This window comes from Arvicanthis niloticus, chromosome 19 (assembly GCF_011762505.2).
Source record: "Arvicanthis niloticus isolate mArvNil1 chromosome 19, mArvNil1.pat.X, whole genome shotgun sequence".
Classification (NCBI taxonomy): domain Eukaryota; kingdom Metazoa; phylum Chordata; class Mammalia; order Rodentia; family Muridae; genus Arvicanthis; species Arvicanthis niloticus.
The window spans coordinates 33,678,067-33,693,414 of record NC_047676.1 but is presented as its reverse complement, the minus strand read 5'-3'; the positions used below and the strand labels follow the sequence as shown (position 1 = coordinate 33,693,414).

Genomic DNA, 15,348 nt, shown 5'->3' with positions numbered 1-15,348 from the left:
CACAAGGCTATTACCTTAGATAGGAAGAATCTGATTCAGTCTGTTTCTTCTACAAAGGCAGAAATTTTATAATTCCTAGAATGGCTAGCTTTTTGCAGTCCTGGGTTCCTTCCTTTTCCCTTATATGAAGCAGCATTAGGTTCCACCCACGAACGTCTTCTCAAACCTGTTACTAAGCCCTTTCAAAGGCTCCAACAGGATCTCTTTAAGGCCCCAGCCTTAACATCTACTTGACCTGACTCATCCTTTTCCCCTCTATGTAACTGAAAAGGAGGGATTTGCTCTTAGAGTCTTAGGTCACCAACTGAGACCATCTTTTGCACCTGTAGCATACTTGTCAAAAAGACTAGATCTAACCATCCAGAGATGGGCACCTTGTATTTGTACCTTAGCAGCTGCTGAACTCCTTATTCGAGAGTCAAAGAAACTAACCTTGGGATTGCCCATAACTGTCCTCTCTTCTCACAACCTGTCATAGCTCCTGGCTTATAAAGGCTTACAGACTACCTCCCTCCAGGTTTCTTTCTCCCCAGGCAGCACTAATAGAAGACTCCACCCTCACCTTTCAATCATGCCCACCTCTTAATATTTCCAATCTTCTTCCTCAACCTAATACTAACCACTCCCTATCTCACTCCTGCACTGAAACTTTAGAGGAACTACTACCTCATCCTTCACACATACAGGAGGGCACATTGCCTCAAGCCATCTATACCTGGTATACAGATGGAAGCTCCTTTTTACTTGAAGGAGCCAGGAAAGTTGGCTATGCCATAGTGTCAGACACCAAGGTGGTGGAGGCACAGGCCCTTCCTGCTCATACCACCAACCAACAGGCTGAACTAATAGCCCTCACTCGTGCCTTCCAGCTGGCACAGGGACAATCCCTCAACATCTACACAGATTCCAAATATGCTTTCCATCTCCTCCTGTCCCACGCTGCCATCTGGAAGGAGCGCGGGTTACTTACCACAAAAGGAGGATCAGTAACTAATGCAAACCAAATTATGGCCATGCTAAAGGCCTCCCATCTCCCCACAGCTATTGGGATTGTCCACTGCAAATCCCACCAGATGGACAACTCCATTGTCTCCAAGGGAAACAACTGAGCTGATGAGGCAGCTAGAGCTGTGGCCCTTAGGGGCCTAGACTCATCTCACCCTCCCCAGGGCATTCTTACACCACAACCCACATCCCCACCTACACCCCTTGACATCTGTCCTATCATCACCAACTCTTTCATCCTAACAGCCAAGCATTGTCTTATTTTGTTAAGACCCACCTACAGCCTACTCCTGAGGCCTTAAGTTTCTTAAAATCTATCACTGCTTCTTACAAAATCTATCAGATCCCAACTCAAGGTATCGTAGCACCCTTTTTTCTACCCATTAGGCTAGAGGTTCCCTTCCTGGAACTGACTGGCAACTTGACTTTATCCACATGCCTGCTGTTACATGCCAAGTATCTCCTGGTCTTGGTGGACACCTTCTCAGGCTGGGTAGAAGGTTTTCCCACAACTAACAAAAGGGCTCAGACAGTCTCTGATCTCCTCCTTTGAGAGATCATTCCCTGATTTGGTGTCCCAGACTCCTTCCAGTCAGACAGTGGTCCTGAATTTACTTCCCAGGTTTGTCAAATTCTATCTAAGGCCCTAGACATCCCCTGGCATTTTCACATTTCCTACCACCCTCAATCTTCAGGTAAGGTAGAAAGAACTAACCATTCTTTAAAAACCACTCCTGTTAAGCTGTCACACTTCATCTTAACTAAGTAAAACTCCTTCCTATGTCTCTTTTCAGGCTACGAGTTCTCCCCAAGCAGCCTCTCCTCATCTCACCCTTTCAACTCATGTATGGGCATCCAGTCCTAACTCCTGGTCTTTCACCTAAATACTCTCCCCTCCCAGACCATCTACTCACCCCATTACTTTGCCACCTCTGTTCTCTCTTGTGGAACTTTGTTGACCACTATCTACCTTGACCACACACTGGTTGCTGTCCACTGCCTGTCAACATTGAAGACCAAGTCCTTCTCTCCCCTCCAGATCACCAGCCCTCACTCCTCTCTCCCAAATGGCAGGGCCCTTTTAAGGTAATTCTTGTGACCCCTATAGCTGCTAAACTTGAGGGATTCCCTCATTGGGTCCACTTGTCTCACCTCAAGTTTTTCCTCCCTCCATCTAAAATCGACTCTTCATACACATCAACTCTAACAGGACCATGCTCTATTAAGCTCCAGAGGACTTCAAAATCACCCACCTTGTCCTCAATTCCAGAAAATGAGACTCCACTCCGACAGCTGAGCTCGACCTCACTGGACTAGACATGGGTTTCTTGTCCTCCCCCTGCTGGTTGTTTCTATCCAGGGCAGCCCTTACATCTGGAGGTTCTAGATTCAAGAGACCCCCACAGATAACAAACCGTCTTTTCAAACAGGGTCAGGAAGCTGCTCCATAGCTGGATGCCAAGAACCAATCCAAATTGCTGTCATCCCTGTATATGTTGTCCCATCTAAATATTATGTTCTCTATACTTGCTTTCTCTTTCACCAGATAGATTATTGTAGAAACTGGCCAGATGATTATGGGAGCTACCCATATTGGTCTTGTCAGATATATATGCTAGGATCATGGACCAACCACTTCTTCTACCAACACCACAAGACACTCTTTTCTACATACAAGACCCATGGGATTCCAGCTGTGGTGCTTCAGAACCAACAGGGGCCAGATGTCCTGACAGCTAAAGAAGATGGTCTTTGCCAGTTCCTTCAAGAAAAATGCCATTTTTAGGGAACGTGAGACCTCCAGTTCTGAGATTTTTTTTAAAAACCCATATAAATGTAAATACTCTCTTTTGCAACACCCTTTTAGTCATCCTCCTGGTGTTATTATTTCTAACCAAACTATTAATCAGTTCCTGTTACAGGATTACCAGCCGCTGTCCACAGAGGAACCTGATACACACATCTACCAAGTGGACCCTGATGGTGAAAGCTAGCTACTCCCCACAAAGGACTATGCCCCTACACAACAGGAAGTAGTTTACGAGACACTGCGCTCCGACTTCCCTTTCACCATCGGCTTCCCCTCCCATTTTTTTTTTCTTCTCTTTATAATAAGAAAAAGGGAGGCATGTTTGTATCAGGCTCAGAACCCAGTGACATCACATCTAGACAACCCCCACATCGTTGCCAAGGCAACCGCCATACATTCTAAGAATCCACCTGGCTACCTCACTTGGGAGAGACTACATCACCGCCCATATAAAACAGGCAGAACCCCCGACCTCTCTCTCTTCTTCCGTCTTCTTCCGTCTTCTTCCCCACACCCTTCTTTGCCCTATCTCCTGAATAAACTCCCCCCCCACCCCGCCCCTTGTAACCGTTTGATCTGGAGTTGTCTGTTGTAAGATGTCTAACAACTAGAGCCTACTGTCTTTGATTCCATCTTCTACTGAAGACCAGCTGAGACATCCAGCCTCGGGGACTGAGAACTGCTGGATTGTTGCACTTTGCTTCCTATCCAGCTGTTATGGAATAAGCTAAACTGCAATCTGTAAGTGATTCTAATAAATCACCTTTCAGGAAGGAGAGGGTGAGAGATCATTATATTTGATCTTTTACTCTGTAAACCAGGCAGCTCAAATAGATTTGATGGCCCATTAACCATTGCCTGTCTAATCAGTCCCCTATAATGTTTAACTCTAGACAATTACATTCAGGGTGATAGCATCTTACTTTGAGAAGCTTTTCTCTTTTTGTTTTTGTTTGCTTGTTTTGATTTTGGGACTAGGTTTTCCTGTGTAGTCCTAGGTGTCCTGAAACTAGGTCTGACAACCGTGCTGCTGTTGACTGAGTTCAGAGATCCTCCTGCCTCTACTTCTGTGCCTGATATGCTTTTTCCCTAAGGTGTTGGGACTAAAGGCTTTTACCACCAGACTAGACAGATTCTTGCCTCCTTAGACAATGCAAAGAGATGCTAGGATTGTGGGTTTAAAACCTAGCTTTCCACACTGTAATGGCTGGGAGGGGCCATGAAATACAAAATATAATTAACTAACTGGAGTCTTCTCTGAATCAGAAGGTCAAGGACTTGCCCTCAGAATTCAATGGATAAAACCAAGAAGATGATGCAGTTCTCCCCCAGTTTGGTCAAGGAAACATCAGATTCTGAAGAACAAGCACTGCCAAGTTCACGAGTCTTCCCAGCCCTGAGTACACAATGTTCCAAGTCTGAGCCACTTTGTTTTGGCAGAGGGCCAAGCCACTGCTCTAAGGATGGCTGGATTGTTGATTGGGATCTATACTTGGACTATGTGAGATACTACCACAAATTGAATTGTGCCAAGAAAAGGGGCACAAAAATCTTCCAGAGTGAGAGTCACATGGAGCCACAAGTGTCCCCAGGAGATGTGAACAAAGATAAAGATACAGAAGAACCAGAGCCACACTCTTCAAACTTGTTCAGGGAGAAAAGTCAGGAACATGAGACATGTGATGGTGGAGACTGCCCTGACAAGGATCCTGCTTCTGACAGTCCCAGATGCCAAGGGTGCTGGGCATGGCTTCAAAGGGCTTTTGGCCAGAAGAAGAAGAAGAAAAAGAAGTGAAAAGGCCACACACTGGAGCACAGGAGCCCTGATGCCCATTAAGACTTGCAATTGGGGCATGTCCTGTCGGCTCCTGCTGTTACAGCAAAGGCACACACAAGGGCAGTTGTGTCTTTGCAGCCATCTGGTTTTTTTCTTTGTTTGTTTGCAGCTTTCTTAATAAAAGTGTTAAAAAGCTGGAAATTTGTGCTCTTGTTGAAATGGTTCAAGGGAAAGGTGGGGTGGACACAGATGAGGATACACTACTGTGTCCTTCTGTTGGTTACAGGACTAACTGGTGGTTTTAAAGAAAGTTCTCAGGGGATGTTAGGCATCCTGGTTCTCCTGTGTGCTGGACCATAAGATAAACAGCACCCAGGGAGCAACCTTGAGCACTTTGAGAAACTCTTCTGCTGAATCAACATGGATGACAACTGATATACTCAGATGCTTTCCCGCCAAATTAATCTAGGGGTCTTCTGCAACTTCCAATTTATTCCTTCTTCCTTCTGTGTAGAATAGACTAGTCCTGGATTCAGATTCACTTTGCCTTGCCTCCTTATTATGGAGATTAGAGGCCTGTGCCACCACTTCTGCACAGGGGAATCTTTCTATTTTTAGCAATTTCCAGAGCAAATTTCTACATCACAAGTGAACTCACCTGCAGAAACAGGACTGGCTAAGGTGGAAGGTCAGGACAGTGGTGGTCCTGACACAGAAACTCCAGCCACTTGGCCTTGAGAGGATAGCTTTTATGTGCTTATAGTCTTGGAAGAGGTTCACCTTTTATAAGCCTTATTTTAGCTGTTGGTTTTCCATAAAGTCTATCCTCTCAGTAGGAAATGGATCTGAGGTAGGCATGTTCACTCAGGCAGGTGGATTTCTGTGAGTTCCAAGCCACCTGATTTACACAGAAACTTCTAGAATAAAAAGGGCTATGTAAGTGAGAGGAACACACAAGTGAAGGAAGGGATGGAGGTAGGGAGGGATGGAGAAAGGAGTGATGGATGGGTCTGAATGACAGGCCTTGCTGCATGTGTGGAGCATATAAGGAAGCAGCTCTGTAAAACAGTGCTCAGGAACTGGGAGAGTTAGCTCTGATCTTTCTCCTGGAATTTCACCTGCACAAAAAAATTCCTGGGAAGTTCGCAGCTCTCACTCTGTAGTCTACCCTTTCCCTCCAGTGCCAACTGTGTTCTCTACTCCATGCTCAGGATGTTGATACTAGTGCTCAAGTGTAGTCAACATCCCTTGGGATTTTCAGGAAGGAGGCCTTTTGCTGCAGGGGGGGGGGGGGACGGGACGGGACGGGACGGGACGGGACAGCCCTGGGTTGGGGGTGGGATGGAGTATTATTCTTTCTTCTTCTTCTTGTCGGTTCTTCTTGAGGCAGCGGGAGGGGGAAGAGTGTTGGTGGGGATAAGACTTGGTTTTAGGAGATTGGGGGTAAGACCTGGTCTTCCAAGGTATTTAGGTTTGCTGTATAATAAAAGTTTTCTTATCTTTTACTTTGCTAGTGTAGCTGACCTGCCTTCTGTGATCCTCTGAGGCCAGAAACTGCAGTTTCTGGCACTTAGCAACTCATTCTAAAAACAGCAAAGGATTAAGTAAATAGTCTTTGTATTATCTCAGCAGGAACTGCTTGCTGGGCTCTAACTTATGCCTGCTAGTCTGAGGTCACAGGAAAAAAAGACACTTAGAGAAGTTATTATAGAGGTTATTACTAAGTGTTAAAAGTTTCCTATAAAAGCTATCTAAGGGGAAGTGTGGAAAGGTCCTAAGTGAGAAAAGGATAACATTCTAATAAGGGAAAAATATTCTAGGCAGGGGAAAAGGAAAGGAAGGGATGACCCTTTCTTTGTCTTTGTCTTCAGTACTTATACATCTTTCAGAATACATGATCACATGTTATAAAGTTCATCACAAGTTCACACCAAAAATCACATCATAAATCAAAATAGAAGTTTACAACAGAAAATGTTTACATGCTTATCCATTAAGAGTAATCTGGCAGTCAAAATTCTGTTCCTGCGTGGACAAGCAGTTTTGACCTTGGTTAGCTAACTCCCCAATAAACCTCTGCTGATTGCATCCAGGTATGGTTTCTTGTGATCTTTGGGTGGTTGTGATTTCCTGAGACTTGAGTAAGGGTCTCCCAAGTTTGAGGGTCTTCATTTGGGGGCTCATCCTAGATTTTGCGACCACCCTAATCCAAGAACCCCACTGGGGGTGAGAGAACACCACGGTTTTCTGTCTGGTTGTGTTTGCCTAAATTGTCTGGTTTCTCATGTGCCAAGTTGTCTAAATCTCGTGTGCTGGTTTGGCTGAATTATTTGGTTTCTGAAAAGTGCACTTTCGGTTTGGACTGGCAGCTGTTTCTGTCTTGTGAGGGGCAGTAAACTGTTTCTGTCTCGAGAGGAGATAAACGAGTGATTAGCAGACATGCTATGAGGTCACTAGCTGCTGCACCCCCAGAGACGTCTGGGGGTTCATCTAGGTGCCAGAGAGGATGTGGAATCCCTCTCAGCTGGCACTGGGTTCATCTAGGTGCTGGAGAGGATGTGGAATCCCTCTCGGCTGGCACTGGTGATTGAGACGGGCTTTTGTTAGTCTCTTTGTGTGTTAACAATGGGGCAGAGAGAAAAAGTCAGAAATGGCCACCACAGCCTAGGGCAGCGGTTGTTGTGCTCTCACTTGTTGTGCTCTCGTGGCAGTGTGTCTATTTTTGGGTTGTTCATTGCTGGCATGTTAGAAATCTGTTAGACTTGGTCCAGCATAGGCTGGCCAAGTCATCTGAATCTGTTAAATCTGAATCTGTGAAGACTGACTGCATTCTCTGGTTATTGGAGTCTTACTTGGGGGGGGGGGGGGCAGAGACAGGCCGATTTCTGGGTATCTTTCTATGCCCTTATTGTGTAACTTGGTCTCTGCGCCCGTGGCAGGGCCGAGAACTGTCTGTATCACCTGGTTTATGTGCCACCCGTGAGAGGGGTGAGCTATCTGTGTTATTGTTTGTGTGTGTTTTCTTAGCAAATTGTCTGTGTGTTAGCTGTTAATCTACTGTGTTAAACATCCTGAGTTAAAAAGAGATAACATTATCACCGGCAGAGAAAGAGATGAAGCCACCTGTACAAGAGTGCTGCTGCAGAGCAGAGAGGCGGGCAGGTCCTTTAGTAAGGGGCACCAACCGTGGTTCAGGTTTGGATAGCCCGCCTACCACATGTAGGGTGCTCTCTAGATAACACCACATGGAGGAAGCCCTCACCCAGCCCGCACTCGGCAGGAGACAGCTTGTGGTTCCCCAGCACAGCCCCCTTGAACCACCCAGCCACGCAAGTTGGCAGCCACCTAATTTGGTGTGTGTGTGACTGTACTGGGGACCTCAGGGTCACTGCTGTAATGAATCAGTGGCTTTCCACCTGCCACCTATGAAGATAGATAGGGCCCAGGTAATTAAAAACCTGGCAGTGGAGCCAGGGCAGCTGGACAAACAGCCCCAGCAAGATCATTCACCTGAGAGTTATATTTATATATTTTTTATTAAAAGTATAGTGAGTGAATAGTGCTGAGATTTCTAAAAAAAGGAAAAGTGAATAAGTAGCGCTGAGACAAGTCACATGATGTGACTCCAGCTTAACACTGAACCAACAAAACTGCCTGCAGACAGGTCAGACAGGTCAGGCAGGTTGCTTGCTACAAGAAGTTACAGGCTGTCCTGAGTCAGAGAGCCGAAAGAATAGGCCTCCATTTTGGTACAGATACAAATTTATATAAAAAGTAAGTTAGTAATCAAAGCAATAGATAGGCCAGGATCCCTTAGGCACCTAGATCTAGTGCCTAATATAGTCACCTAGATAAATCTAGTAGAAGAATACCCTTCCCCCCAATAAAAGCCTTTCTTCCGCAAGACCTTATATGTTCTGGTCTTCAGGAGTGAAGAACAAGAGAGGACACAGGAAAAAGAATGTTCCCTCAGACATGGGGACCCCATAAATTAATCAGGCCATGGTCAACAGTGGGTTACAGAAGGTAAGGGACAACCAAAGGCCCATGCCAGATCCCGTTGATAGATCTTGTGTAAGAACATGAGACCCCACTAATTTTGACCAAGGCACATGAGGTTAAACAGGGAGGCTAGAGAGACTACAAGATAAGTCATTAAAAGGTTTAGTGTAAGTTACTGAGAAAGTCTAGAAGAAAGGAGTGGAGAAGAGGAGTGGAGAAGATTTAGTGTAAGTCTAGAGAAAAGGAGTGGAGAAGATAAAAGGTTTAGTATAAGATAAAAGGTCTAGTGTATTTGCTGAGACTAGAGAGAGGTGAAGAAAAAGAAAGGTAACAGGAAAAGAATTTACAGAAAGCAGAGAAGAGGGACTCCAATCAAAGGGAGATAAGAAACTCCTTGAAAAACACCAGTGTGCACATTGCAAGTGAAGGAGCCAGCTTTGGGGTCCAAGAGGGCCCTAACAAATAGAAGCCAGGGCCAGGAAATCCCAGGCCTTGAAAAACACCCCAAATGGCAAAGATATTAGCTCTGTGTGAAGACAGCTATTGAGATAGACGGGGTGGCTCGGAGCCACCCAACTCTTGATAGACACAGGATCTTCCTCCAGGCCAATGGGCCAAAATGTATTCACAGACTACCCGAAAAATGGTGGACTAAGAGATGGGCTGGATATCCCATTCATTTATGGTCATCCTAGACTGTTCCTACCCTCTGTCGGGTTGAGACTTACTCCCCAGGATGGGGGTCCAGATACACTTCCTACCCGATGGGCTGCAACTAACTGACAAGAACTCACGGGTAGAGGAAAGGCTTCTCCTACTGACTCCAGCTGGGAGCCGAGGTAACCTGCTTTATAGACGGGAACAGTTTTCTCCATGCTGGTCAGAGACAAGCCAGCGCTACTGTGGTGAACACAAATGTCATCTGGGCTGACTCTCCACCCCTGGGCTCATCGGTGCAGAGAGCAACCTTGGAACTTGGGGCTGACAAAAAAATCAACATCTGCATGGACAGCAGGTATGCTTTTGCCAAGAGAGGAAACCCTGATAAAGCCAGCAACTGTAAATATTCGTTGCCCAGGACACCAGAAGGGAGGAGACTCAGTGGCCTGAGGCAATAACCGGACATATCAAGTGGCTTGATACAGGAGCCTGTTCTGGTTGTGGGCCTAAGAGATGGCCTCACTTAAAACAGAGTAAGAGAAAGAACTCAGATTGCTAGCCATCCTTCCAGCTACTATCTAGAGAAAGAGGCAATGGTGCACACAAGAAGGGAGAACTATACTTCCCAGAAAACAAAACCAGACTAAATGCACAGATGGATTCTTAAGATATGAGTGCAACCAAGCAGCCAAGAGATTTAAAGCGTATAATGGACCTCAGGTTTTGGGTCAGAGAAATGATAAGACAGTGTAAGATACGCCAGCAAGCAAACACTTATGAGACTTAGAATAAATAAGAAAATACCTAAAAGAAAACAGCCTAGAATAGAGACCTTCCCGAGGTTTCAAGTATCCTAGATAATTAGATCAGATAGCAGTTTTACTTCTGTTTTTAAGATAAGTCCAGAATTGTCAGAGATATTAGAGACTAATTAGAAGCTCCACTGTTTATACTGTCTCCAAAGCTCAGGACAGGTAGAGAGAATATACAGAACCCTAAAGCTAAATTACCCTCAGGAACTGGCACTGGCTAGAGTGTCCCTTGTCCTTGTTCCACACCCAGAATGTCCCTTTTGTGTGAGAAATTATTTTTCAGGCTACTAAGAGACTGTTCCTGGCACTGGTGACCATCCGACCTCCTTGAAGTTCACCACCACCTGTGCCTGATGCCAACTGGAGAACATCCAGAACAATCCCCTGCTGTTTAGCTCAAGGTCTTCTGCTATTCTACAAGGCTAAAGAACAGCAGGCCTTGACTCCTGAGACATCCCACCCTAGAGGCAGGGGTAATGCTGCCTTAGAGGGTGGGGCTTAGGGTGTGTACAGCCAAGGTTAAATGACAGCTTGTGATTACAAGATTGAAGTTGAAATGTGAATCTAGAGTTATATAGATTTGTTCCTTTTGCAATTTCTCTTTATTATATATGTGATTTCATGTGTATGTAAACAACTATGTGCCACAAAATATGTTAAAAGTCAGAGGACAACTTTGAAAGTATGTTTAAAAAGAGACCCCTAGCTAATAAAATAGAGCCCAAGGACCCCTGCTAACAGATACTTAGTGCCTAAGATTGATAAATGGTGAGCTTGCAGTTCAAGATTAACCCTTTATATATCTACTTCTGTCTTAGATGAGGCCAAAGATTATTATATACTTGTCCAGCTAGTTCCCTGGGTTTACTACCACCCTACAGGAACTCTTGAACTGAGTTTGAGACACACCCTTGGATGACAACCCTATTATCCTCGCTTGCTGGACCTCTTATGATTTTTAACCATAGGTCCTTACATTTTAAATAGATTAGTAACTTTTGTTAGAGAAAGGATAAGTGCTGTTCAGCTTTTTGTGTTGCACCATCAATATTGAGCTTTAGGTCAAGAAAATGAAGAGTATGATGATACTGAGGTCTAAGTTTTTATGATTAAAAACTTTCATTAGAGGAAATGGGAGGATGTAGAGTGAAAATTATAAAGACAATATTATGAAATATATGCAGGCTTTTTCTTTGCCCTTAGACCTGAGCAGAAAGAGTGCAGGTTCCAGAAATCGGAACTGGATGTAAGATTTCAGGCCTTTACTGCCCCAGGATACATTCAGGGAAGAGCAACATTCCTCAAGCCTCAGGGTGGGGAAGGCCCAAAACAAGAAGACATTCCTGACTACAGAGAAAGATGCAAGTCATCTGGGTGGTTCCAAGAAGTAGCTAAATTTCCACTGTTCTTGGTTACCCCCCCCCCTTGAGGTTTTCTTAGTGTTACAGCCTGCTTATGTTCAAAATTTGTAAAACAACCAATCATGTGTAACCGCACGAAAATGCAACCAATCATGTATAACTGCACGAAAATTCCTTCCTTTCACCACCCCATGCAAAAAACAAAAACAAACAAACAAACAAACAAACAAAAAACAAAACAAAACAAAACAAAACAAAAAAAAAACCCAAAAACAAAAAAAACAAAACTACTCAGCTTGCTGGCCTTTTGTCAAAATTCTGTTCCTGAGTGGAAAAGCAGTTTTGACCTTGGCTAGACAACTCTCCCCAATAAACCTCTGCTGATTGCAAAAAAAAAAAAAAAAAAAAAGAGTAATCTGGCTAAACATCCATCACCTGTCTAGCTCCACAGGTTCACTGAAGGTTTAAAACTATAACTAAGTTATTAGTGAAGTTTTGTATAGATAAACCCAGGCAATATTTTATCTTCTGTCCTAGCACCTACAATAAATTGTTAGTTCCCTTTTAATGACCTTTGGTTTTTTTTACAACCTCTTAGAATATGGTCTGAGTAGAAGAAAGTCTGGTTACTTTCTAAGAGCAATTAACTGATGACACTTGGGAGACTGGCAGAGTTCTCACTACAGTTTTGACTATCAGAAAGGGATCTAATAGCAGTCCCATTATAAAAGAGCTTAATAATTATTGATATAATTTTAGGAATTCTTATAGGATCATCATTAAGACTTAAGAAGTCATCTATTTGTCTATATAGTATCACTACAAGACAGCACATCCTCGTGGATCTGCAGAGATCTGCAAAGGCAAATTCTTTGAAATTCTGCAAAGAATTACTTAGTGATTGTTATATTTGTTTAATAATAATAGGAAAAGCATATTAATAGCAGGAATCTTTCCTAAAATAAGTCCCTTTCAGCCTCGCTAAATAATAGCTCACTTGTCACCGATTATATAATAATCCAAGGCAAACCATTTCAGGATGATCACCTGCTAATTATTAGCTTGTCCCATTATGGCTCCTGATATTTTGCTGTTCCTCAGACCCCATCCATGAATCCCATTTGTTGGATCTGGCAGTCAAACTTACACAGTAACATCTGAACCTGGCATGGCTTTAAGGGAAGTGTTTTGTTCTTTCCTGGACCGGATATCCTGTCATCTCTTGATGGTCAGTTCAGAAGATCTGAAAACAGATCTTTCCTTTCTTGTCATTGTAACCTGTAGATCACTTACAGCCCCCAACCCCTTTTACCCACACTTCCCCTCTGCCCTCTTTGAGAAAAACATACTTTAAAAATCCTAGTGGATTTTTGTCCTTACCAACCCTGTTGAGTCCACATCACACTCCTAATGAAACTCCACTCACAGGGAAATTCCTCTGACTTGATTAGTGACCACTTCCTGCCCCAGATTCGAATCCTGACTTTGCCTCTGAAAAATTACACAGGTAGAAGAGAGGAAAGATTTTAATTATGTACACTTTCCATCAGAATGCAATGACTCTACATAGATTTTTAAAAACTTCCTTAACATCTAAATTGAACAGGAGGACAAAATAAAGATACTTCCAGGCTCCTAGGCACGTGGGGCACACACAGTACCAGCTCTGAAGTCCACAGAGGCAGCCTGAGGCTCTTGCTCAGTTTTTCCCTGGCTCCTCCTAGTGAGAATATTGAAGGATTTCAAGGTGTATGCTCGCCACAATGCTTGGGGGTCTTTTTTTCCAGGTTCCTGACTCATGTAAGCCTCTGTTTTTAGTCATTTCTGGAGCCCCCTTGGCTCCAAAATTCACTCAGGGCAAGCATGTCTCCACTGCTGTGTGCTCCATCATCTTCTGGCTGGTTCAGAGCCCATTGAATCTTTCTCCTGGAAGTGAATCCAACTTCTTTAGGACCCCAAAGTTTCTCTGAAGTTTCAGCCATTGGCTCCTCAACATGTGGCTCTCTACAGTGTTTCTGTCCCCTCTCATCTCCAAATGCAGCTCCATCCAGCAGTGTGGCTATGCTGGGGTTCCCATGTTCATAGCACCAGAGGTTCTGGCAGGAGGGATGTCTCGGGGTTTCAAAATTATCCATTGCCCAGGCCATACCTGTTCTCGGTTCATCTCTGGAGGTATGTGGGGCTCTGGGTGGTATGTTCTTCCAGGCAGCATTTCCATGACTAATGCAATGAAAGCCATGGCTTCAGCTTCCCAAACAAGCAACAGACTTTAGCAGCTGATGGTCTCCAGACCCATAGCTGCTTTTATATAGTGTTCTGCTGGAGGTTAGGGCAGATTCCAAAGTCTGTGTGAGGATCAACAAGCCTTCATATAACAAATGAGTTTGGAGCCTAATCCTGCCCAAATGATAACTGAATGCTTTGTAAAGTCTTTGTAAATACACAGATTTCTTGGAATAGAGAAATGAGCAGGAAACACAGAGAACAGTAATTTGGTTGTCCTGTCCAGTGGGGTGGTGGTGATGCATTCCTTTATTATCAGAACTCAGGAGGCAGAGGCAGGCAGATCTCTGTGAGTTGGAAACTAGCCTGGTCCACAAAGCAAGTTCTGGGACAATGAAGGCAACACAGAGAAACTGTATCACAAAATCAACAACCAAAAACAAAAAACAAAAACACTCCCGTGCCCACTTAGAACTTTAGCTGTTGGCATCTAGGTCTTCATTCCCTGTACCAAAGGAGCATTCAAATTTGGTAAGATTTTCATATTTAAAAACTAAATATGTTGGCCATTTCCCATGCAGTACAACTCTCTACTCAATGGGTGAGGGAAAAAATACAGAAAGAAATTAAAGACCTTCTAGAATTCAATGAAAATGAAGGCACAACATACCCAAATTTCTGAGACACAATGAAAGCAGTCCTCAGAGGAAAATTGATAGTACAATGCTTCCATAAAGAAATTAAAAAATTCTCATATCAGAAATGTACAAGTCATATTAGGTAGGGTTCTCTAGAGCCAGAGAACTTATGGAATGTCTCTATATACTAAAGAAATTAATTGTAATGACTTACAGTCTGCAGTACAACCAACCCTATAGTGGGAAACTGTGAATCGGAAGTCCAAAAGCCTAATAGTTCCAGCTGGTCTTCGGTATAAGCTGGAATCCTGAAGAGGTAGGTTCCAAAAGATGTGCTGGCAAGTAAGTGTAAGCAGGAAAAGAGTGTGTCTTCCTTCTTCCAATGTCTTTATATAGGCCTCCAGCAGAAGGTGTGGCTCAGATTAAAGATGTGTTTGATACCATGCTTGGATCTGGACCTTACTTTGAGCCAGGCTGACCTTGAACTGAGAGATCTGATTGCATCTGTCTCCTAGGATTAAAGGCACGTATTACTTTGCCTGGGGCTAAGCTTTTCCTGCCCACTCTGCTTCAAAATCTCCCTGCTAAGATCTGGATCAGAAGTCTGTGTCTTCTAGCCTCAAGGTATGGATCACAGGTGTGTCCTCCATTTCTGGATTGTAGTTCATTTCACATGTAGTCAAGTTGACAACCAGGAATAGCCATCACAAAAGTACACATGAAAACTCTAGAAAAGAAGAAGAAGGAGGAGGGAGAGGAGGAGGAGGAGGAGAAGAACAAGAAGAAGAAGCAAGCATGCCAAAGAGTAGAAAGTAGGAAATAATCAAAACCAGGGCTGAAAGCAATCGGTTAGAAGCAAAGAAACAATACAAAGTATCAACAAACCAAGAGCTAGTTCTTTGAGGAAATCAACAAAATAGACAAATCCTTAGCCAAACTAACCAAGAGATAGAGACATAGCATCCAAATTAACAAAATCAGTAATGAAAAGGGAGGCCTAACAACTGACAATGAGGAAGATTAAAGAATCATTAGGTCTTACTTCAAAAAACTGTACTCC

The 15,348-nt window shown here is 43.8% G+C and overlaps 1 protein-coding gene across 2 annotated transcripts; it reads left to right on the top strand.

Annotated features, from left to right (window-relative positions):
• The first annotated feature begins 3,379 nt into the window (after positions 1–3,379).
• Positions 3,380–4,755, top strand: LOC143435124 (uncharacterized). Of its 2 annotated transcripts, none has more exons than XM_076916384.1 (2): positions 3,380–3,556; positions 4,085–4,755. In XM_076916384.1, the coding sequence occupies exon 2, from the start codon at positions 4,110–4,112 to the stop codon at positions 4,608–4,610; it is 501 nt and encodes a 166-aa protein (XP_076772499.1). In that variant the 5' UTR covers positions 3,380–3,556; positions 4,085–4,109; the 3' UTR covers positions 4,611–4,755. The 2 variants fall into 2 exon arrangements, with proteins under 2 accessions (XP_076772499.1, XP_076772497.1); XM_076916382.1 differs by having other exon boundaries at positions 3,382–3,556; positions 4,082–4,755.
• The last annotated feature ends 10,593 nt before the right edge of the window (positions 4,756–15,348 follow it).

Excerpts from the sequence above, each read along its gene's own strand:
- LOC143435124 (XM_076916384.1), top strand. The coding sequence starts at position 4,110 with ATGGATAAAACCAAGAAGATGATGCAGTTCTCCCCCAGTTTGGTCAAG.